The sequence below is a fragment of the Colius striatus genome, chromosome 12, assembly GCF_028858725.1.
Source record: "Colius striatus isolate bColStr4 chromosome 12, bColStr4.1.hap1, whole genome shotgun sequence".
Taxonomy (NCBI): Eukaryota; Metazoa; Chordata; class Aves; order Coliiformes; family Coliidae; genus Colius; species Colius striatus.
In genome coordinates this window covers 12,455,773-12,480,985 of record NC_084770.1, presented here as the reverse complement: position 1 = coordinate 12,480,985, position 25,213 = coordinate 12,455,773, and the positions used below count along the sequence as shown (strand labels likewise).

Genomic DNA, 25,213 nt, shown 5'->3' with positions numbered 1-25,213 from the left:
AAGATTAAAACATTGCCCTTTGAAAATGTTACACGTCCTAGCACCAAGTTTCAGGCTCTTTAATGAAAAAAAGGGCCTGTAAGCATTGTGTCAAAATGAAACCGTTACTCACAAACAAATGTTCCTAACATTCCCTATAAACCACTGAAAAGTTGCACTGCCATCTCAAACAGCAAGATAAAAATTAATAGATTCAAAGGCATATCCCTATGCACGAAAATAAGGCTGCATTCTTAAATTCGAGTGACTAAACACATATTTATCAATGTGAACTGTTCAATCTCATAGGAAATTGTTTAGTGGTTGATAGGGCTAGGACAAAGGCTGGACTCATTGATCTTAAAGGTCTCTTCCAGCTGAAATGATTATAGGATTCTAAGATCTCTTCTGCAGATATCAGCACTAATGCACCAAACAAGAATGCAGCAAAGTTCGTTCCACTTCCTCCATCATCCCAACCACATATCCCACCAGGTAGCTTTGCTGGTGGCAGTGCTGCACGGCCTGGGGGGAGCCAGAGTCCCAAACCTACAGCATCTAGGGTACCCCAGCCTGCAAAGGGCGAGCACCCAGCACCCAGGCTGAGCCCCGTGCCTTCTCATCTGGAGGACCACTGGGCTTCTGGTGTCTTGGGAATCGCTGCTGAGTTTGTTGCCTACCAGAAAAATTCAGCAGCCAGCACTCTAAGAGCACTGCACATCCCTCCAGCAGTTCACTCTAGCAGGAAGCTCCAAAGCTGTCTTTACTATCAGGACTTTCTCAAGCACGTGGTATCAGGCTCAATAGGCCCTTTCAGCCCAACTATCGAGAGGACCAACGTGAAATTTTTCAAAATATCCTTCTGATTCCAATCCAAACACCAGAGCACAGCTGTGAAAACTGAAATCCATGCAGATCCACACTCTACAAGCTCCTTCTTAGAAGCACCGAGACAAGATTCAAGCATATAAGTTTTCTGATTCGAATTTATCATCAGGCACAGAAAATTCCCATGGACTAGGAAAAAAAAAAAAGAAAGATGTTTAAGTTGACAATTTTCTGAAAGATGCAAGAATTTCACTGCTCTCTTCTGCTAGTGCACTGTGCAGCAAAGGTACACTCTATGCCCAAACACTTAGGTAGCTCAGGAAACTGCAGCTTGGTGTTTGTCTAAATTTCAAAAAGTACTTTTCCAGTCAAAAAAACATTAAAATAAAAAGAAAAAACAGAAAAGCTAAAAATAGGCAAACGGTTCTGTTCAATAAATTCTCTCAAATCAGAGGAAAAAAAAATATATTAAAACCCTGGTTTTGAAGTTTGACTTTAAGTAAATTTGCCGTTTGCCTTTACGTTCTCCAGCTCCAGAAGAACAAGCACACTATGACACAACCCTAATTGTGGTGTTCCTCTCCTCAGCAGAAGGAAATACTAGAAAACTGAGGAAAAATTGCTTAATGTAACACTAGAAACTCATTTCAGTATATTAGTTTTGACTAGAAAGTTCTGATGAATAACAACAGGGATGTTATTTGCTTAGTTTTTTTACTGGAAAGAAGGGATAATTTTCCTCCTCAAAAGGTTAACTATACCATTTTCAGGTCAGTATTGTTGTCATCAGCTCAGAAAGCTCAGATTGATCCTGACAGCGGGAAAGCTTGTCCCCAGCTACAAGAAAGCTGCACAGCAGCTGAGATTCCCTCTGGAGAGCTTCCCCCTGCAGCCACTCAGAGAGGAGGAAACACTGCATCTGACCATCCTTTCTATGTCTCAACACTCAGACTCAGGGAGAGAAGGGAGAAGTAGAAATTTGCAGGCTCACATGATGTATTTCATATTTCCACCATCAACATGGAGGTCCCACACTGACCCCAAACTCCTTTGTCCTGGCTTCCAGTCAGCAGATACTCTCAGGAAGAAGCTCCATAGCATCGAGAAATGTTTTATATAAGACTATACAAACTCTCTGGATTCCCTGTAACAGTAGGAGGACTGCGGCCCTGCTCTACAATCCAGTCATGCTCAAGGTTTGGTACTGACCCCAGTGGAGCTTGGGTCAGATCCCACTGTAAGATCTTCAGGGCAGCTACTCCACAGGTATGATCAGGCTCTGAACATCGCTTGTACTTTCCAGGCATTGAGTAAGTGGGCAAGTTTTCAGAATTGCTCAGGTTACCAGGTAAAACAGTGTCTGGAAAAGCCTGTCCTTAAATGGAGGCTCTGAATACTTGGAAACTTACTCCAGGGTCATTTTGAAAGCTTCACACAAAACATATGGAATAATCATCTCTCAAACCCAGAGGGAGCCTGGCACGGGAAGAAAGAGGTGGCCACAAATCTGAGCTTCCAAACACTTAATTAACTTTCTATCTGCTCTCAGTGTTCTTGGCAGTTCCCATCAAATATATCTGGAGAAAATGTTTTCACGTGAGGAGACATTTGAAAATTGTCTGCCACAAAGAAGTACAGCACAAGAGTGCCAGCTGCACTGGTGCTATGGCATGGAGATCCTAAACCCAACAGCACTGCACTCACAGCACAGATCAGTTAGTAAAACTCAGTAGCTTAGTAGAAATGTAGCTGTTACCATTGCCTGGAAGCACAACCAGCCATTAAGCTGTGAGAGGAGTGAAATAGCCCAAAAATGGCACCAAACTCCAGACCTCCTACCCCTTCCCTTGAAGCACTCAGCACAAGGCAAGGGAAGCCTGCGTGGTACCAGAGGCAAACAAGCTGGAATGTCAAAATGTTTACATTTCCAAATCAACAATGGAATTATCACCATTGATAATCATTTTGTCAGAAAAGCAGTTACTATTTAAATGCTTCTAATGAAAATGTGTATGGAGGCTCATCAAAAAGACCAGCACTTCAAAACCTTCACTGAACTGCTGAGGTAAAGTCAGTACAACAGGATCAACTTAGTCATTCTGAGGTGTGTATTATTTTGTTGGAGTACCACCATTAAAAGAATAACAAATACCAGCAATATACAACTATTACTTTTCTTTTAAGATTTATATTTGCCACTTCATATTTTCAGCATTTCAGCAAGAAAACTGAATCCCAAAAAGCCACGTTTGGCCTTCTCAGAACACATTTACAGTCACCCATATTTAGAATCTTTGGTCAAAGATTTCTGATGCACTTATTCAGAAGCAGCCCGAAGATGACACTACTGTCATCTGTAATTTTTCCAGCTATTATTTGAAGTACAAATAAATTTAAGTATTATGCATGAAAGCACAGGGGAGGGGGGGGGGAAGTATACTAAACATTTAGCTATACATTTACATGTCTCTGGGTCTGACTGTCATCTTCCTTACACACAAGATCCAAATGGCAAAGGAAGTAAGCACCATACTGCTCCTTGGGTGAGGATGCTGCACAAAGCCCTGGCAGCAGCAGCAGCACACCACCCATAGTCCAGCCCAGGGTCTGTAATGTTGACAATCACGTTTGGAAGGAAACAGTAACACACCATTGCTGACTGTTCTGTGGCTGCCACCACAGACAAAAAGAAAATAAGAACCAGGCAGTTAAAATCTGAACTACTTTGACCAAATGCTTTGGTTTGTCTCCCTTCAAGGAAATCACTGCTTCATTTTACTTTTTTTTTTCCCCTTGGTCATCAAACACACTGTCAGTTTCATAAACAGAAACTAGTAGTATACTATAAACAAATCCTTAAGATCATTTCCCAGGAGGCTTTCCACAAGGCAGTCACTGATTTTGATTTTCTTTTAGTCATAGAATGCTTCCCAAAATTAGCATTTTTTGAGAGCCATTCATTTTCTACAAAGAATAAATAATGTAGAAAAAATAAGGAACTGCCCAAGCTAAGTGGTGCCAGATGAGTTTGCTGGAATCACAGAGCTTTTTTTTAAAGACCCCTGATGGTTGTAAAGTCATAGCAGCAACCTAGCACAAAAACATTTATGCCTTGAAAGATAGCCTGAAGCTAATGCCAAAATACCGGGCTGTAAGACTTCCCGGACGTTTGAATTCACATGACAAGCTTAAGTTTCAAATACTTTTCACTTTTTCCTTCTGACATAATATTTAATGAAACCAGAGTTCAGTAGTAGTATCAGTCCTGCTATATACACATCTTGCAGAAGCTTCTGCCTGGACAGCTGTTTGCGTGCTTTACACTTACTACCTGTTTGTGTTTGGTTTTAAAAATGAGGCTTTCCATATGCTTTTGAGAACTGGAAAACTATTGTTTCAGCTGACTGTACACCATACTTCTTAACATACATGTGCATCTGACCACTGGACAGATAGAAAGATAAGAAGTCCATTTTGTAAGCACCAATAGCCCTATCACCACATTAAGTCTGAACATATGCAAACATTTGTCATAAAAGCACTGCACCTGTGATTACCTCAAAGCCACCACACATATTAAGTATACCCAGAGCTGACTTTTCTGTAGTGAAGGATTTCAAAGTTCCTGACAAGTGAAAAGTATTTGATGTGTTTACTAAGTGATAGTGGATGCATGTGTATAGCAACAGAGTCTATTATCAGAGGTTCTCCTCCCCATCTACTCTGCCCTGGTGTTGCCTCATCTGGAGTACTGTGTCTAGTTCTGGGTTCTTCTGTTCAAGACAGAGCACGAACTTCTATAGAGAGTCCAGCAGAGTGCTATCAAGACAATGAAGGGACTGGAACATCTTTCTTATGAGGAAAGGCTGAGAGACTGGAAGCCGTTTATCCTGGAAAAGATTGAGAAAGGATGCTTATAAATACCTAAAGGGATGGTGTTGTGAGGTTGGGGCAAGTCATTTTTCTGTAGTGCTCAGTGACAAGATAAGGGGTAACAAACACAAGCTGGAACACTTAAAGTTCCACTTGAACATGGGGAGAAACTTCTTTGGTGTTCAGGTGAGGGAGCCCTGGCACAGGCTACCCAGGGAGGGTGTGGAGTCTCCTTCTCTGGAGGTTTTCAGAACTTGCCTGGATGCATTCCTGTGTGATGTGTGCTTTAGCAGAGGGATTGAACTAGATCATCTCTAGAGGTCCCTTCCAACCTCTACCATTCTGTGATTCTGTGACCAGAAAATGTAGAAGTATAAGTAGATTGAAGATGCACAGTTACGGGGTATGGCAACATCCCAGCAAAACAACCAGTGCTCACAGGCAGGTCAGAAGGTGAGCAGCTACACCCCTAATAGTGCTGCTTTCACTTTTCTCACTTCCATCGATAGCTACACTGTGGTTTTACTGTTTTATCTTAATGATGTGGAGGTGAATTACACCAGCAACTCAAAGACTGTGGTAAAGCAACCTTATACAAACATCTCTCCTACTTCAGAGGGGCTGCACAAGTTACATGACAGCAAAGTTAAGTCTCTACGTTCAGGGAATCAAACTCAGTAAAGAAAGACCTGAAGCTTTCTGCCCTCCATCACTCTCATCTGCCCCACCCTCCCCCACAGTATTTCACAGCACATTAGAAGATATGAAGAATTCTGGGTTTTGAAAGAAACAAATTCTAGCAATATGAGAATACATTGTAGCCATCCACTATTAAATCCTTGCCCAGAAACAGCCCAAAAGTGTGGGTTTCATAAGAATATTGAACTCCCAGATGAGCAGACAGAATCACTGAAGTCCCACTGTGCCATTTACACACCTTTATGAAGCCATTTCACCAAATGACATCCATGGTTTGGGGCAAGCCCACATGTTTGGTCAGAGGCAACTGAGCTCTGACAAAAAAGCATCTGAAACAGCAGCACTTTCCCACCTGGATGTGCAGGTAGGGGCAGGCCACAGGATGGGAGTCAGCTTGACAACATGGCATCCCCACCACCCCACCCCTGCTCACATGAGCCCACTAACTGCACCACCAAGAGCTTCGTGAAAAGTAAGGTTCATAGGCTCAGTTCAGCTGAGGGATACCTGGCATTACAGCACCACTGCATCTCCTGCTCCAGGGGAAAATTAATTTGGACACAGCAATCAGCACTAGCTGCACGTGTTAAGAGAAGCAGGAAAACTTGTAAACAGGGCTTATAAACAGCATGACCTGGTGAATTATGCATCCAGTGAGATTTATTATCTAGAAACAATGTCTGGCATCAAGTTTCCAGGAAAATTTAGGTTTCAAAGCAAATAGCAGTCATCTCTCAGACAGGCACATGGAACTGCATGAAGACCTTGCTTGTTTTCAAAAATCACTTCGGAGTCCTCATATCAACATTGTCAAGTCCAGCAGCTCCAAAATCCCAGCTGCACCACCAAAGGCTCCTGATCCTTGCATCCCAGGCACATAGGGTACATTTGGAAACAATTTTAAAGAAAGATTTCAGAAGATTTTCAGCATCGTTTCAAATAGCACTACTGCCACAAACTTCAAGCCAAAAATCAGAGCAAGCTGCTTACAACAACCAATAAGGCCTGCTGCAAACATGGCAATGAAAACCATACCCAGAAGGTACAGGGAGCCTTGATTTTCCCTGCGGGGAGAACAACCCTTAAATACCTGAAGCCTGCCTGGGTCGCTGCTCCATCAGAGGAGGCAGAGGCACACACACATTGGGTACATTCACTCACGTTTTACCAAACACACACACTAGGAACATCACTATGTAAAACAGAGAGGGGAAAAAAAGTCTTCAGAAAAAGGCACAGTGTCAGAATACCTTTTAACATCAGTGCAAATAATGTAAATGTCTGTGTTACCTGCAAAATCACAACCCTCTTGAGCACCACAGCAGAGATTTACTGATCCCTATGGTATATTCCTGCAACATCCCAGCTATGCTGTTTCCCATGCAACTGACCATCCCACTAACTCTGGAGGAGAAAAGGCTCGTAATTGCAATGCTGCTACAGGTGAAAGAATCGCAAAAGGTGAAAGGAAAGGAGCACCAGAAGAAAAAGCAGGCTTCACTCTTATTAAATTTTCAAGGAAATTCCAGAAACAGGGGCATTTAAGTTTTTCTAGCTTATTCTTCTAACACATTTCATTCAATTCAATGTATCTTCCAGAAACAGTGAGGTGTCTTCATTAAGCTGCAGGATAACAGGAAAAGCTTCCAGAGAGAAATGGAGAATTGAGTAACCAAATTAAGTGATCAAAAAAAACCCCCAAAAAAGCAACCCAAAATAAAAACACCAAACCAAAAAAGCAAATGAACACAGCTTACTCCAGCAATGCCAGAAATCGAAGCTGAGGGAAGGGAAGCACATTTCAGCAGCAGATGAAGCTTTCATCATCAAGTGGTCATGACAGCAGTACGGACAAGGTCAGCTCATGTCCCAACTTGTTGCATTTTTGTACCCCAGCTGCCGATGATTCTTCATTCCTATTGCGTATGCATGAGCTCTGCTGCTGACCTCACTACTGGAATTGTACCCATCTGGTCAACGCCAAAAATTCCAGCACAAACTGTGAAATTTGTCAGGGTTGAGCAGATTTGGAACAACAGCAAAAAAGTAGATCTTACACTAACAGACCTTGTCATATGCTGCCTGGGACTGGGAAAGGAGACCCACGAGCAATAAATGACCATTGCACACTGTCAGGACTAGACTGTCTTCACGCCATGACACTCTCTACCATTTAAGTTAAACATATGCAGCTCGCCCGAGCAATGATGGCAGGACTGACCCATACCAAAAAGCATCCACTTCCAAAGTCAGTTCATACTTTCCCTGACTGAACCAGGCCAAAAGAAATACTCTGAAAGATGAAAATATTTCCCTTCTATTTTACTTAGTACAGAGCTCCGGAATGGACTGACAACAGACCTGCACTGCGTCACAGATATTAACGCAAGACACATCTAGGTAAAAGTTACATCACATACAACTTGCTGATTCAAATGTCAAGAAGGCTGTGCCAGCTCCATGCTCTCTGCATCCATACATCATCTCAAAGGAAAATCTATGGAAGGCTGGGCTGGACTTGCCATTATATATTCCCCAAATATCCCACAATAGCCACCTGCATTAACCCATAATCATATAATACATGAATAGAGACCTTAAGACATCATCTACTCTACCTAGTGACCAAATACCCCTTGCTACAATCAATATCCCAAGCCCCAGTGCCCTCTCAACACGTGCTTGCTAACCAGGTAAGCACTTGTGATGCTGGGAACAAGCAGAGGGCTCTCCCTCAACACCTCAATGGCATCAAGGTTTGTTTGATAGTAGCTGGGTGCCTGGAGACAGGGAGTCTGGGACAAAGACAGACACATGGGTGGGACACCTGAAACTGAATTAAGATGTTGAACAGGAGAAAGCACAAGCTGTCCTCAGAAGCAGTAGGCAGCAGCTCTGGACAGGCTGGTGATTGACATGTGGTTCTTGGAGACGAAGAGGAGATCAGCCTACTTGAAATGACCAGGTTTCAAAGTTCCTTTTGAGAAAAAAAACAACCCGAAGGGTTTGGGGATATTAAATACTCTATTCCCCATGCAACTCTGTGTATGTGGATTAGGATTCAGGTCCTAGCTGCTCCCAGTATTTCTTCACTCCCAGCATTCATCTTGTCCACCACTTGCTATGTTGTTATTTAATCTCCTGTGTGAGCATAGAATTTTTAGGGGCCTCTTGTGACTTTTCCAAAGCCCTCTCTTGCTCCTTACTTTAGAAGCTGGTACAAGCCCAAAGAATCATTTAATTCTGCGATTTTGGATCCCTCTGGCTTGTTTTTTTAGAGCACCTACAGCTTTTCATTTACTTCCCCAGTAACTCTTGTTGGCAAGAACTGCTTTTACAGGCACTCAGCATTTTGAGAAGCTCGGGATGCCTGAAGCCTCAGCTAGAGGCAAGAAACGCTAGGCTGCACAAAGTCAGTGGACCCTCCTGAGAACTTTGGTGCTTGTAGTTCACCTCCAACAACAAGGAGGAGCACGGGCTCCCCTATCTACAGGCTGCAATGAGTAGGAGGCCCAGTGGAGCATCCCCCATCCAGGTAGCCCTGGTTCCCCATTCCACATGGCCTTTCCTACTCGCTCCCTAAGGCAAGACCTCTACTCTTGCACGGGATACAAGAGGCAGCAATGAACACTCGTAACCATATTCTACAGAACACAAGCACTTGCTTCTCTTTAGCCTTGCATGCTCTCATAGGCAGTACCAGATATTTGTGATATTAGTATCTCATTATTCTAACATGTCTTAATTCCACAAAGGGGGCACATTGCCAATTGATGCGATCCAGTAGCGTGTGTGGCTACTAACCTCAACCTTCCCCTTCTCTTTCCCTTTCCTCATCTTACCCTTTGTCCCCAGCTGCTGGGTGCAGCTTCACCTCAAGTCCTTCTCCTGCAGCAACATTCGCCCAAGGAACACTCCAGTCTCCACAACCAGCCCAAGATCATTCACTCCTTAACGCAGGTGATGTTGCTAAATATACTTATTACAGACAAGTTTCTGGTGAACATGGGAAAACAGGTAATAATGTGCTCATATAGCTTGTACTCTGGAGTTCATCAGCTATAGATGTGGCACATCATTCCTATCAACTAAAAGTCAAGTTTCTCATTGTAGAGAAAAGTATGCCTTTTGAAGAACAGGGATTATTCCCACTACTAGATGGTACAGATTAAAGGCTCTGAGATACGCTCATCTTGGCTTTACTATCAACACAAATCAAACAGCTGAATTTTCCGCTTGATATCAAAGCAAATTCTCGATTTGAATTGCAAAAGCAATAACCTTTTCTTGTCATCTGCTAAGACCATTGATTCTTACTTAAAACATCTAACTCTCCCTTACTAGACATTTACTCTGGAAAACTATATGAAGTCGACACAGTGAAACTACAAAGCGAGTTTTATTTCATCTTGCTCTCCGCCTATCTCAGATTTCACCCCAAATATGAAATACGCATAAGAGCATACGTTAAAAGAGAAAAAAAAAAACAGGCAGAGCCGGGGCTGGCAGAGCCCGACCGGCTGCAAGAGAGTGTAGCCCGCTCGGCAGGGCGCGGGGCACCCGCGCTCCCATCAGCCGTCCGGACGTGGAGATTTGCGGCTGGCACACGGCTCCCACGGGATTCTGTGTCTCCCGCGCTCCGCTCTGCGGCCCCGGCGATGGGGCCCGGAGCGACCCGTACGGTGCCGCGGGTTCGGACGGCGGCGGGGCCAGCGGGACTCTCCCTCACCTGACTGGAGCGGGGAGAGAAGCCGCTAAACGGCGCCGAGACTCCCCGACCCGCACCGCCTCCCGAGGCCGGGGAGAAGCGGGGTGTCTCCGCAGCCGCCACCGCCCGCCGGCAGCAACACCGCGACCGGGACGCAGGATGCCGCCGGGGCAGCGCCTCCCCCTCTCCGCACTGCGTGCGTGCGGCCCCTCGCTCTCCCACCCGCATACCCACCCTGCGCGGCGGCGCGGGGGAGAAGTTGCTACAAACTCCCGATGCCGAGGGAGGCGATGCCCCGCCGGCAGCGGCTCCCCGCGCAGCCCCGGCCCGGCCCCGCGGCGCGTACCTGCAGGCGCTCGGTGGCCGGCTGCCACATGGTGCGCGGCGGCGGGAGGCGCTGCCGAGCGGGCGCCGCGCGCGACTCTGCGGGCGCTCTCCGCTCCGCGCCGGCCCCGCCCCGCCCCGCCCACGCGTGTGGCCGCGGGGAGGCGGAGGCCACGCGCGGACACACGCCCGGCCGCGGCACCGGCCGCAGCGCCGCGCTCTGCTGGACACGGCGTCTCGCGCGGGACGCAACTCCGCGGCGGAGCCTCCACCTGCGGCCGCTGCCCGGGGACGTGCACGCTGCCGCGGGAGCCGCGCCGAGATCCACGGCTGCCCGTGTCCCCCCTGGCACCGCGCTCTGAGAGCGGACGTGCCGACCTCCCCACTTGCCTTCGCGGTGCAGCGGCCGAGAGGGTGGAGGGGACCCTCCGGGAGAGCCCTCCGCAAGGACTGCCTTCCTCACAGCAGCTGAAACTTTTTCCTCCCGCTCGGCAAGAAGTTTATCCGGCTGCCGAGCCGGCGAGACGCTGCCCTGTGCCGTCAGACCCTGCCCTTGAACGTACCCAGGCTGCTGCTGGCGCTGAAGGGGCGCAGAGCACTGAGAAGCAGCGGTTGGGGTGAGGATCCCTCCTTCCCCCACAGTCCCGCGTGTCTGAGGAGCCCACACCACACTACTGTCAAGGCCACACTTCACTGTTTCACAGCATCCAGCATCAACAGCTCAAGCAGGACAAGAATAGACTTTGGGATCTTTCTCGTCCTGCTGTGAGATAAAATACCCCAGGGATGTTTCCCTACAGCCAGCCTGAACCTCTGGTGCTGTGTTTGGGGTGCAGATGGAGGAGCAGGGGCAAAGTGCTGTGGGGAGCTCCCCCAGCCCTGCAGAAGCTACAGCAAGTGGCATTGTGCTGGCCCTCAGGTCAGAGCACAGCTCAGCTCAGGCCCCAGAAGGACTTTGGGCTCCTCCTGCCCCCACCCTGTGCAAGGCCTGAGCTGCAGGAGTGGCAAAAATAAAACCATTTCCACCCTCATAAGTCTGGCAGAGTAGGGAGCAACAGATTCCTTCTCCAACGTGGAGGTGCAAAAACTTGTCTCCCTTGGTCCCACAGCACTCACTCACCCACCTCCCCCCTAGATCTGCCAAGATATACCCGTACCACAGTTTACCCAAACCCCACCATGGCGACAGCACCGGTTGCACTTCCAGCTGCCACATGGATGTATGAGGAAAATTGTTGTCAGAGTTATTAATGAGTGAATTGCAACGCTCACGTCACCCTCACAATTTTCTGACTTGATGTTTCCATCTCCTTAGCTGGATCTACTCTGTGGTGCCTGCCAGGCAGGGGGGGTGATGCTGTTACAAGCTGTGGACCAGCAGTACCCTGCCCCAGCACAGGACATCCCTTTCAGCAAAAAAAAAAAAAAGGCAAAAAACCCACCTCCAGCCTGAACCCTCTTTTGCTATCCAGGAGGTTTAACACAAAGCCTCCAGAAGTACCTCAGTGATTTTGGCATTTGGGCTGTGTTTTAAGACATGGCAGAGCCAGATCCTGGCTGCAAGGCACAATGGAGGGAGCAGTGCCAGGAGCGTGGTGCAGGCACCATCCCCGAGGGAAGCAGTGGGGCATGCAGGGCTGCCCCAGCACTCACAAGGACACATACACACTCTGCCCCTGGCTTGTACAAGGCAAATGCAGGCATTGCTCTTCCCTGTGGAGATCACAAATTCATCACAAAGTCTGCAGGCTCCTGAACTGCTCCTGAACTGTGTCAAAGAACAATTTTCCAGGCCCAAAGCTGCTCCCAGCCCCCTCTTGCTGACCAGCACCTCACACTTGGGTTTATTACAGAACCAGAGAAGAGTGTGTCATACTTGTCCTGAGCATTAACCACCACACCCTGTGGCCTAGAAGCCAGGCTCCCAAACCCACTGTGGGTGCACCAGCTTGTGGGGCAAGTGCCAGTGCTTTAAATAGGAAAGCAAAAACAATGCTGTGCTTCTGCGCAACAGGATCTTCTAAAAGCCATTCTCTTCCTCAAGTGAACTCTGGAGCAGTTTCATGAACCCTTCCCCTACGGGTAAACCCCCCTCAACATCACCATTTGAACCAGCTGGGCTCAGGCACGACGTGGGCTGTCGTGCCCACGGCGGAGGCACAGAAAGTGACTTCAGGACCTGCAGTTAGGAGATCAACCCTACAGCTGGAGGCTGCTTCTCTCTTAGTTTACACAACTTTTATACAAACTAAAACAATTGGGAAGAAATCTCCGTTTACTATGAAATGGGTGGCATGCTATCAGAGCAAACAAGCAGGAACAGTCACTTATTTCCAAAAGCAGAGGAGAACAGAGAAAATTAATGCTGTAGGCTTCAAGCTGAGGTTGTGTGAGAGGAAGGCAGAAATATGCTTAAGGGTGGAGAGGAGCAGCTTGACTGTGAATTTCTGAAATCAAACTGGTTCTTAAAAAACAGTTTGTGAGCCTCCCCAAGTCCCACCAGCATCTTCCGCATGCCTTATCCTCATCATGACAGCAAGCAGCACTGTGAGGATGAGACAGCCACAGAGATACCCTGCTCAGGCTGGTGTGGTGTCCAGGAGTACTGTGGCATCACATGAGTACATCTGTGTCAGAAAATCCATCCCTGCTTTTGCCCTTTCAGACATGCTCCACACATAGCACCACCAAAGCCCAGCTAAGGAAACAATCCATTAAACTCAGGTGATTTAATGTCACAATGTTACTCAGACAAGGCTGTTTTTTACCTAGGCTTTCTAATATGTTCATCCGCGCATCATTTTTTATTTGATATCTAAACTGTTTTATCTACATTTGGCAAGTACTGCTCCCAGATAGTCACAGATCTTTGTTTTTCCTTATGTAAAAATTATGATTTCACAGATCTTTGTTTTTCCTTATGTAAAAATTATTATTTCATATTTCCAGGATGTACTGTGATCCAGATCTATGTTTTTCCTTATGTAAACAGTATGATTTCACATTTCTAGGATTTACTGTGTTCCAGAATATCCCTGTTAAGAAGATACAGATTTTTTTTCTATTAATTTTCCTTTTACTTAGCGTTTCTCTTCTATTAATGAGTCAAAACTAAGACGATTCTTTCCAAAGACTGAAACACATTACACAGGTTGGTCCCACTTCTCTCAGTCTCCTTCACTTCTGTGCTCATAGGACAGAAATATTGGAGCCAGGAGACTTCTTGCATTTCAAAAGGAGTATTTGATGCAATAGGGCCAATTTCACTTTTACTCACATAGTAAATTTGAAACGTTTCCAGCAACTCCAGAGTATTTTGTTTTAATGGCACTTAGTTACTTACTCTTCCTTTTGCACCATCTCATACCCTAACGTAAGATATTTATAGCAACATGGCTCCTTTGCTCTGGAAAATAAAAATAAACTATTTCATTTTTTACTGTAGACATTGCCCTTTTAATTAACTACAATTGTCTAATTGCTGATTCAATGAATTATTGGACTTGACAAGCTCCATTTAGCTTTAGGAGCACTATCACTAAGACATGACTAAGACAGTCATTCAGTTATTTAAATGCTGCTTCCCCAAATATTGTGCAGACTTTGCAAGTCCTGTTTCCAAGTTCCTCTTTCTGGCTACCCAAGTTTGCAAAGCACGCACAAGTCATTTAACACATCTATTTAATTTTCCTTAGGAATTCCATTTACCTGGGATTGGCTTTTGCAGAGTAAGTTTGCCTGATTAGCAAAAGTAATGTTCTGTAAAGTGTTGTAATTAATAATATACTTCCAAAATCTAAATAACAGTTGTTACACTTAAACATATTTTCAGCTCCCTCCCGGCCTATGCAACATCCTTGCCTAGATGAAGGACACCAACTTCAAAGCACTGGGAGTTTGTAAATGCTGACAACAGAAACCTGGATTTTTAGAGGACTCAGTTACCTGAAGAGCTATGGGGCTATTGAGAAGCACCTTAAATTACAGTTACACCTAAATGACAGGTATTCACCCTTTGATGGATACAGCAGCACCTAAAGACCTAGCTCTGTATTCCTGACCCAGGAGCTGCCTAAAGCATGGCTGCTGTTAAAGTAGCAGCAATTCAACAGCAAAGATGTTTCGTTCAAATACTGGCAAAAAATGCAGACCACGTATCTTCAAAGGTCCTTGGTTTCCTTTCTGTATTGTGTTTTGGTAAACTGAAAGGGAAGTTTATTTACATAGTTGTTCACTGTATAATCCCAGCAGAGCAGCACCGTGCTTCAGGTACTCATTTTTATTCTGATTATGAGGGTGCATGGGGATGATTGCGGAGGCACCAGAGTGCGGCTCCACCAAAGGTGGTTCAGCCCAGGCCACTTCTGCTCACAATGCATCTGGCTCATTATCCCCTTTGAAAGTATTTTAAAATGGCATCAGGAGATGCTATAAACCTGAAGCAATGTGGTGTTAATGATTTGTGAAATTGAGGCAGCAGTAAGTATCCAAGGGAAGGGAGATAATTCAGGTTCAGATATGCCATATTCTCCCACCCATCCATGCTGGGCTTGCTAGGTGTCATGAAGTCCTGATTTCCAATTTGTTTGAAAAGCTCTTGCTGGGGTTCCCATAGCAACCAGGTGTCTTTAATGACCTGTGTTGGTGCCAAAAGAGGCTTCTGATTACCTCTTCAGCTGTAACTACCCTGCTGCCTTCCTGGAGTACCAGGATAGCTACTTCCTCTAGCAAAAATAACTTGGAGGATTATTTTGAAGGTGCCTAGACTAAATAAAGGCATGCAGTGCACAGGTAGTGAGTGACCTATGTAGCCATTTTTCTTCTCACCTTTTGGCCTATCTTTGAAAGGCAGATACTTGTTCTCATTTCTTTGTGTTGGCAGTGTGCCGGTCCTACTCACAGCAGCAGTGAAAATAAACCAGCAAAGCCATGGTAAGTCAACAAGTGCAGAAGGGAAGTTGCTGCAAAGATCTTGCATGGATTTAAATGGCCGCATCAGTTCTGCACAGGATAAAATACATGATAATAAAGAGGCAAGAAAGTTTTATTTTTAGTATTCCTGTCCACTGTGGCAGGCAGCACCTCCAGCACAGCCAGCGAGAACCCAGGGAGTGAGCGGAGCAGGGGCACCAGCCTCCCAGCAACCACAAAGCCCATCTTTTGGAGCTGCCAACCTCCTCAAATCAGTACCAGCCACGGCCCCTTTTTCCTAACCATCATTAGGAAAGAAAGGATGAATCTGTGGATTTTGGCAGAGGCTGTGCTGCAGGGGGAGGGCTCAGCCTCAGGGGCCGCGGCTGCACTAGCTCCCCGGGTGAAGGCGGCCTCCTGGCTCTGTGCCCCAGTGGCCGTGTGCCAGCCGGCAGGAAGCACCGGGCTGTGGGGAATTCAGGCCATCCCAATCTGGGCCACAGTGGCGGCAAGAAAAGCGCCTGCCTGGAGAAAGCAGGAGGAGGCGGATGAATCTGAGATGCCACAGGCTGGCCATCAGCCCCCTGGGTGGGAGATGGGGGGCACACAGGCTTGGGACAGGGGAAAGGTAGGGCAGGCACAAGGAGTAATTGTGTCAGCCAGCAGTCTCCAGCTGCAGTGCTTGGAAAGGCAAAGCTATCCTGGGCACACGGGGACCAATAGCAGGATGTGTCCCGAGGAGTTCTCACAGAGGAAGTGGGACTGGGAGGAGAAAGGGGAAAAACCTCAGAGCATGAGGAAGCCAAAGGCCAAAAGAGTTTGGAGGGCAGTAACGACATGCGATGGGCAGAGGAAAGGCCAGGGAAATGTAACAGAAGAAGCCTTCACCTCCCCAGGGGGTGCTCCCACCACGGCACCAGTGACCTAGCGGTTGGCTAGACACCTCCTTGCAGGGACAGTGACATTTCCCAGAAGCCTCTAGCAGCAAATCTTGTAAGAGCTCAGCTCTTAACGCACCAATTGATCTTGTAAGCAGTGGAAAATGACTAGCATAAAATCTTCCATTTGCTGTGTGCCAGATGCTTATATCTTTGCTCTCTTTAGGCCCAGAAGAACTTGAAATAAGACCCAATAAGATCCTGCCAGTTCTGTGCACTTTTGATTGTATTGTCTTCTTTTGTGAATTACCCCTGATGATTATTAAACACTTATTTGTCTGTGATAAACAGAAATACGTACCTCCAAAAATCTGTTCAGAGATCATGGTCCTCCTACATCAGTTTTACACCAAGCTAAATCCATGGCATCTTCATAATTCCTGCCTGTGACTTTTCTGAGTTTCACAGGTGAGACTCTAAACTTAATTTAAATTACTTCTTATTTTTAGTAACACAAGCAAGAGAAGAATCATGTCTATATCTATAAGCTGCTTTCAGAGAGAGCACTGAAGACAAAGGATTATAAAAAGGATTGATGAATCAGAGGTAATAAATATTTGGGCAATTTTATGTGTACTGGATAGTCCCTCAGAATATAAAAATTTAGGAAGAAAGGAGACTTTTTACATTCTCCAAATTATTTGTTCACAGAGCATCATTGTAGAAGAAAACGACTGGACAATCTTTCATCTAGATTTCACAATTTCCGACTCAAGTTTATTCATGAAAATAGGAAGTTGACTAGAAAGCACACTTCCTGTTTCAGTGAAATGTACCCACTAGTTATTCATAGGCATTAGGAGATTGGTCAGCTATGTGGCAATCTGGGAGATGGTTCTCCTTCCCCCATTTGAGCACAAGAATGTAAAAGCCACTCTTCCTAAGTCTCCTGGAAATGCCTGTGCATGCAAAGTTTCTTTCATAGCTAAACCCAAGTAATTTTCACATTGCTGAGGTGCTTATTGCAGAGAGTGTAATAGGATGTGTAACAGTACCAATGCCATTGTTTAATGCACTTACTGCCCTCCACAATCAAAAACTAGTACTGATAAAACGCTAATGTCTGAGTATGTCTGTGCACATATAGGGGCAGAAAAGCAAAAGCATTCTAGGACAAAGACATATTCCCTGCTCTGCAGTGGTTCTAGACTACAAAATGTGTGAGACAGGAAACAGTGCAGAGTTCAAGGATGAAACCACACTCCCACTCACCCGAGTCCTAACTAAGAAAAGACAGATAAGTAAGAGAGCTGTGGACAGCCTCCTTGGTCTGTAACCTGGGCATTGCACTGATTATTGGGAAGATTTTTTACACGTGCTGACAGGTGAATATGAACTGATTTGCTGGCAAATGCCTATAGAGGTTGTAAATATAGATTTACAAGTCATCCAGAGATGCCCAAGAATCATCGTTCTGGGGAACCAGAGTGAACACAGAACCCTCACTGAAGGTATAAGATAGATGCCATCAACAATTCAGATATTATTTTACCAAGTTTTGCAACTCAAAGAAAAACTCTATAAACATGTAAAATGTCTTAAACTCTGGAAGAGGCAAAATACATAACAGAAAAAATCACAAACCTGGAAAGTCCTTTATTAAGCTCATGCTTAAATTTCAGCATGAGCAGTCCCCAGTACAGCAATGCAGTTGGATTCACATACTTTGCTCAGTGCTGTGTGGGGACTAGTTTAAGCTAAAAGCAAGAGCTCATTTAAACAGGCTGAGCTGTGGCAGTCAGAGGCTCTCTGTGATCCATCACATAAAATGCCAAAGCCACGTAGCCAGAGTAGTATTTGTACAATTAACGTATCTATGTCTAATGATAAGACAAATTACTATAAGGTGGGCTTTGCATTTTTCCTTTCAAAAAGTTTATTAAGCATTGTCTTTTTAAAGAAAGTTAAGGGTTGTGTGCCTCTTTGGTGTGTAACAAAGAAGAATATGTCTCCGTGCTGAGGAAAGGGATTTGCCAACTATTGCTGCAGAATATTACACAGAAAATTGCACTCGTAAATCACCCTTGACATGGAAGTTTGAAGAAGAGGGACGTAAATCAGAGACGACACATAAACGAAAAAGAGAGACAATGAATTCTCAGAAATCTCAAGGCTGAGTTGCTTTTGAATGAAGAGCACATTTAACTGTTAATTTGAAGTCTGATATTATTTCTCTTCCCGCAAATTCTGCCTTTCTTGAGAGGCACTCCCAGATGGAAAAAGAGAAGGTGACTACATTGCTTATGCAAAATCAGGGCTTCTTGAAAAACATTTGAAAAAACATGGGTAGTGCCAGACCTACTACCAGGGAAGGGCAGGCAGAAGGCCCCTAAAGTGGAACAAAATTAGATAATCTTAACAAATTTGTACAGAAATTTTGTCATATATTGCATGGAACTAATGTCATCAAAGCATCACCATGTCTACCATTCAATACTTCTTTCCAAATGAAATCTTTCAAAATTCAGCAACATATATCACTAAATAAATCACTGCTGTGAGATATTTTGATTTAAACCTAACATGTCTGTCAATACTGCTAACTTACTACCCTACTTTAAATCCCGCATGTATTAAAACGTAATAACTCTTGAGCCATCAGGAATTAAGGCATCTCCATGGAACTGTAAAATATCCTCTGTGGAAATGAAATGGGTGAAAAACAGAGGAAAACTGATAAACTGCACCTAATTCAGCGCTCTAAAAATTTCCCCCAGGCTTTGTCCTTATCACACACAGGACAACACAGGGCACAGGGAAAGAGAGGAAGCAGCATGCTGAGTACTGCAGATAAAAATAACCGGTCATCATCTTTTATATGTAGAACAATTTCGACTTCAGGGTAAGTTGAAAGTGGAATAGCATATTAGGCAGATGCAAAAGCAATTCCTTTCTTATTTGCATGATGTTTTTCCAGTTTTGTTTCAACAGACCATCCTAGTAAATGCCATACCTAGGGAAAATAACACACTTTGAAATTAAATTATTAGGAGGCACTGTTGTCATGTACAGACCACAAATAAGACATTATGGACAGCGTATCTTAGGTACAGAAGCCTTGAAAGACATTATTCTTCATCATGACAGTTACTGCCTGGTTGCCTTCTTCACATGATAGATACAATATAGTGAGTCAAATGACCACAGGCTGCTCTGTAGAGTAAATATCAATGCCATACAGTGGGATCTACAAACACAAAGTTTTCAGCAAGTTCATACCCATTTCAGGTCTGTGTAAACTATCATGTGTTGAGGTAAGGAATGAGGTTCTATGTCTTGGTTTCATGGGCTTGAGGGCATAAGATATAATTTCCAGGAAGACATTGCTAGTAAATACAGTATAATATTTCAGTTCTTTTAATACAAGAATGTATGCTAAGCCATCAGATGGGACAGCTATTTTTAAGCCAGCTTCCTGATGGTATTTTCACAAACTGCTATTTGCCCAAAGGCAGAAACAGCAGAAAAACAGTCTACAAGGGTTGGCAGTGAAGGTCTGTCGTAAGTATTACTCCCACCTTCAACAAGGCATTGATCATACTTTTCAGCCCAGTTGAGATTTTATTTGTTAGATTTTATACAGAGTCATAAATTTCACATGTACTAAAACACAGTCTAAGTCATTAGCTAAATGGGAAGTTTTGGGTGAGTGGGGTTTTTTTTAGAATCAGGTATGCATAAAAGCCTTTCATGAGAAGGTCTCAGAACATTTCAGAGATGTTCATCAGTTCTCCCAGTGCAAGTAGAAGCAAATGTAATTACATCCAATTATTTGAATTTAGAATAAATCTCTACCCTGTGAATTTAAGGGCTGTACTGACAGTACGAGATTCATAGTGAGAATCCATGAATCTCTGGTGGTCTCCTCCAACTCGGCTGTAGGACAACGCTCAAAATGCCACTGCTGTATTTGAAAAGGCTTTTGTTCAAACCTTGGAAGTGTCCCAAGTCACCAGCCTGAGGAGTGAGGCTGTGCTTTTCTTCTGGACACATTCACAGGTCAAATCCATCTGGTCCATCATTAGAAGCATCTTGTGCTGATAGTTTGACATATTCTGTCTTTGTTATTCTTCAAAGTTGTAGACACTTTCCTCCCAAGAAGAGTTCCAAGCAATTTTGACTTCATATTTGTACATCAAACATCCCAAAGGGGGCAAAATTGCAACTATGGCAAAATGCTGAGATTTAGGAACAAGGAAACGATAGGAAGCTTTGGCTTGAGGACAAACAAGGGCATTCACATAGGCTACAGCCCACCACCTCTATCAATGCAGCATTTAGGTGCTAAACACTACAGTCCTAGTCGAGCCATGCCATGCTGAGATATTGCTGCCCTGATGCAAAAGCAAATGTAGTCTTTCATCAACCAAAGCATTTATGGGAAGGGAAGAAGAGATTTAACTGATCAAAGACTTGCAGAGATAGATGAGTCAAGAGAGTGTCATAAGTTCATCCTAGTTTGGCTTGCAAAAGAGATTCACAGACAAGGATGCTTAATTGACCAATTTTCATCTGTTTTTCATCTGTGGTGACAACGGTTGAATTTCTCCTTAAGATGCTAGTGCTCTAGAGTGGCAAGGCAGAAGATATAGTAAAAGCCAAGGGAGAAAGCAAAGTTCACCGCTTAAACCATTGCGATTGGGGGTAAGAACTAAGTCTTCTGCTGACAAATTAATTTTAACTGCAGCTATTACATGCCAAAATCATCCAAATTGCATTAGACTATTTTCTCTCTCCACAGCAATTACATACATTTTTGTTAACTTGTGCAACCTGTATCTGGCTTATACGCTCAAATTCTGGGCAGATTTACTTCAGGGTAGTTCAAATCCACATAAGTTAATAAGAAACTGTGGTGAAGCTCAGTGCAGTAGTACTCTGATTTCTTTGAGCAGAGGACTGGCATCCATGCAGTCACATGTGCACACACAAAAACTTGCTCATATGGAAAGAGCAATGGAATCCAAAGTTAATATTCTGCAGATTCAGATTATGGACCATGTGTGTACTATTCCCAGGAAGTGGAAAAGAAATAAGAGCTGGCTTCATAAGAGACCTGTCTTCTGTTGCACGGAGCTATCTCTGAAGGGAAGTAGACTAGTCCACAGGACAAAAAGCAAATCAAAAATCTAGACTGAGGGAGATGTCCTTCAGGAGACAGCAGTGCCTCCAGAATGATAAACCTCATCTCCTGGTCTGCAGGATTCCAGCAAAAAATCTAGGGTCAGTGAGCTAAAGCAGATTGTTCCTCTTAGACTCTTCCTGATCTGTAATTGAAGAAAGCACAGCAGACCAGCTTATTTTCCTAAATGATTAACTTTGCTGCCTTTTCTCCTCGGTACATCAGATAAAGAAGTTTATTCAGTTAGCTTATTTATTTACATTCCTGTGCCAAAGATCTCACCAAACAAAGCTTATTTGATGATTTATTCTTTGCTAAAGGGGAAGCTTATTTGCAATAATCATCTTATCATAAACTTCTTAAAAGGAGGATTTGAAACTGGAATTCATAATAACAGAGAAATCTGACTTTTCCAGGGAGGTTGTTTTTGTTATCCATTTTGCACTGCAGAAGAAATGAAGCCAGCAGAGCCCAGATGAGGCTGGATGGGGCATAATCACTTTGAAGTTTTGTCTGTTTTCACTGGTTGACCCACTTCCCATCAGAAAGAATCACCTTCACCTAGTAGGAGCTCTTCCAAAATATGGAGGGGCAAAAAGGATATAAAGGATTCAGATGCTGGGTCCCACAGAGTGTGCTCTGCAGCACAGAGGTTGCACAAGAGGAATCAACTCTACTGCAAGCAGAGCAGGAAGAGTCAAGAAGTATAAAGACTTCTGAGCAAGGTCTCTCCAGTGACAAGCACACATGAGACTGAGAAGGAGCTGGTGGGAGATGAGAAAACATTGCAGTCTGCCCATCTTTGTAACAATCTCCAGCTATTTCAGGTAGCAGCTGTATTCTGATATTCAGACTTGGGCTGGTTCCATCTCCCTGATGAGACATTTAAGACAGACGTAAGGGTGGCTTAGAGTAAAATTTGCCTTATGCCACCTGTCCTGACCCCACACAACTACAGTGTTGGCAGATGCTCAGCCAAAGTCTCAGGGAATGGAGGACAAACTTGCAAAGAGGAGATCATAAAATCACAGATAAAGTGGATCAGCTCCATATCTCTCATTTAGCACGAAGTGCTTTGCCATTCTCTCACTGTTTACCTGCTTATGCAGAGCATTTCACAGGGTTAACAGACTCCAAGAGAGAAAATGTGTTTTAAACAGTTACACACAAACAATCCCTCAGACTCATCTTTTTGTTATAAAATAAAAGGTGTCTGAAAGTCCTAACCTAGTGCATCTCTCCCTCAGTAGCCACCAGGTTTGAAGAGAGTTTGGGCACACACTAGACTGCCTTGACACTCCGAACTTTTCTTATGTTAGGAACATGTCTGAACTCATTAGCTCTTGATAATACATTCATTATTTCAACTATTCATAGCAGGAAACTGAGAGACTAAGCTTTTCCCAGAATTAAACTGGCTTTCATCTGCCTTCCATGTTCAAGAGGGAAGAAGAGGTCTATGGGAGACCCATACTTCTGCACGTCCTCTGAGGTAAGGAATATGAGAGCAGAGTAACATACAAATATCAATTTCAGCCTAGCCAGTACTGAGTAGCACATGAACCTTTGAAATATGGCAGCACAGAAAGAAAGAGGTTCCAAAAGCTGGTCATGCAGTGCAGAAACTTGCACAGAAACTGGGCTGGAGGCACCCAGAGGGAGGATGGCCTGATTTGCTCAACTGTAAGGATGGGGCATGGCTCTGTCTAATGCAGTGTGCTAGTGTGCTCTGCAGAAGCTGACAGGTTGTGGGCAAAATGAGAAGAGAATCTGAGCAAAATTTTGGACACAGAAGGATTTAGCCACATTAAGGGGCAAAGGAGTTCATAACATCCACAAAGAGAATAATGTTCAGAAGGGTGGAATGTATTCCTCATCAGGTATCTATTGCTATCGAACAAACATACAAAACAATATATCTTCAGGAATGTCATACTGGCTCAGGCATCTCTCAACAAAGCCAAGCCATTTCCAGAAATTATGCTGAGGCAGGATAAAAACATCAATGCTGTTTCACTGTGTGAGCCTTCACTGAAGCAAGCAATGTTTACTGCAGTGTCATACACCTATGGTCAGACTTTTTTAATGTTTTTAAATATCTAGACACCAAACCAGTTTTCCCCAAAACATCACAAATATAATCTTCAAACTCACATTGTTTTCACAGGGATTAACTGTAGGGACTTTAGCCATTTGAAGATGCACGTTACTGGGCTTAAACCTCTCACACTGCTGTAGCAGTTGCTATGTTTACTGTGGAGACAGTAATGAAGGCAGTTACAGTACTACCAGAGCAGCGTTTCAGGTGCAGAATGTTTCCCATCCTGGACTGACAACACACAGGGTTATTCATGGTAGCGGGTGCCTCAGGTCTTCCTCCAGCTTCTCACAGACCACCTGCGCCTCGCCCACACTGTGTCCCTGGCTATCAGGCTTCCTCGGAGCCCAGTGCGGGATTGATCTGCTGAAAGATACGGGATAAGCTTAGAGCAAAGAGAGTTCCCGTGGGCTCGCAGCGGCCGCGCAGCCGGGGCCCAGCCGGGCCAGGAGCTGGTTCCCACGCCTTTGGGTTTCGCTTCGCCCCAGGGAACGGCGGGCGGCTGCAGCGGGGCTGAGGGCCTCGGCGCGCCCCGGCCGTGCCTCCGCCTGCGCCCAGCGCCGGCTCAGCCCGCGCCTCTGCTGCCGCCTGCCCGGCCCGGCTGCCACTGCACGCCCGGCTCAGGGACGCGTCCTCAGCGCACAGCGGAGCTCCGCGGTGGAGCGGTGTCCCTGCCCTCGGCAGCACACAGCAGGGCCGGGACCCCGCGCCGGGAGCCGCACGCAGCCATGGCCCCTTCACAGCTACCCGTAACCCTCAACAGCAGCGTTTTCCACCACGTATCTGGAAGAAGTGTGTTGGAATTCGTGAGGATCAAAACACCATTTCTTACTACATTTACAAAGGCTCTACCAAAAACTGGTCCTGGCAGGAGACCAAGGCTTCCCATCCAAGGGGTCAGCTACACATCAGGTGGCACACAAATCCCCAAAGCATCTCCTAGTGACAAGATGCAGAGAGGCTGAAGCTGTGGCAATCGTCTCATTTTTCTCAGCTCAGGTTGAGGTTACATCTGTAGGTTTTAATGAGGATAATTTGTCTGGTTTTAGTCAATCTGTGGTTTCTAGTTGTGCTCAACTAATTCCCCTGGGCCATGTAATTATATCACACTGCAGTTGGCCCAGTCACATGGACAGAGTCACTGTCTTCATCATTTTGGACTGACTCCATCCAGAACCCATGAAAATCATAACATTTTCGTGTTAGCACGTGCATCACAACTCTGCTGTAACTGCAAGCATCACACCACCCCAAGAAGCATTACAGAATAATGTCCATACTGCTGGAAGAAAAAAAACTCTGGGACATTCTATTTCCAATGGGAAGAGGAAGAAAAAAGAGCTGAACTTGAGGAGCCCACAAGTACTGGATGTTAATGACAAGCCTGGAGACTTGTCCTCATCTGCAGAAGGAGCTGTGGGCTGTTGGCCCATTGCAGAGGAAGAGCACATACAGTTATCCCTTTCTGCATCTGGATGATTTACAGCAAAAAAGCCCCCATCTGTAGGGTATTAACAGCATGTTGTATTCACTATATATCTATATTTGCTCCCTATACTGAACAAATCTCCTCTGCCTTGGGAAAAGTATATGGAATAACCAGTGTCCTTTCACAACATTCACGTATTTTATCAGAAAGACACGATCTGGCATATAAAGACAGTAATCAACTTGTTCTAGCGGCTTCAGGGCTGGGATGAAAGCTCACAATGGGTTTGTTCCCTCCAGATCTG

The 25,213-nt window shown here is 44.9% G+C and overlaps 1 protein-coding gene across 3 annotated transcripts in view; it reads right to left on the bottom strand.

Moving 5' to 3' along the window:
• The window catches only part of PID1 (phosphotyrosine interaction domain containing 1), an 83,144-nt gene extending 72,645 nt beyond the window's left edge, over nucleotides 1–10,499 (bottom strand). The window contains exon 1 of one of the 3 annotated variants that reach the window (XM_062005777.1): nucleotides 10,434–10,499. In XM_062005777.1, the coding sequence (XP_061861761.1) occupies nucleotides 10,434–10,463 (30 nt within the window). In that variant the 5' untranslated portion in view covers nucleotides 10,464–10,499. Of the gene's footprint in view, nucleotides 1–7,136; nucleotides 7,227–10,108; nucleotides 10,130–10,433 lie in introns of those variants that run through there. The other 2 variants (XM_062005780.1, XM_062005778.1) reach the window with 2 other exon arrangements.
• Between the last annotated feature and the right edge of the window lie 14,714 nt (nucleotides 10,500–25,213).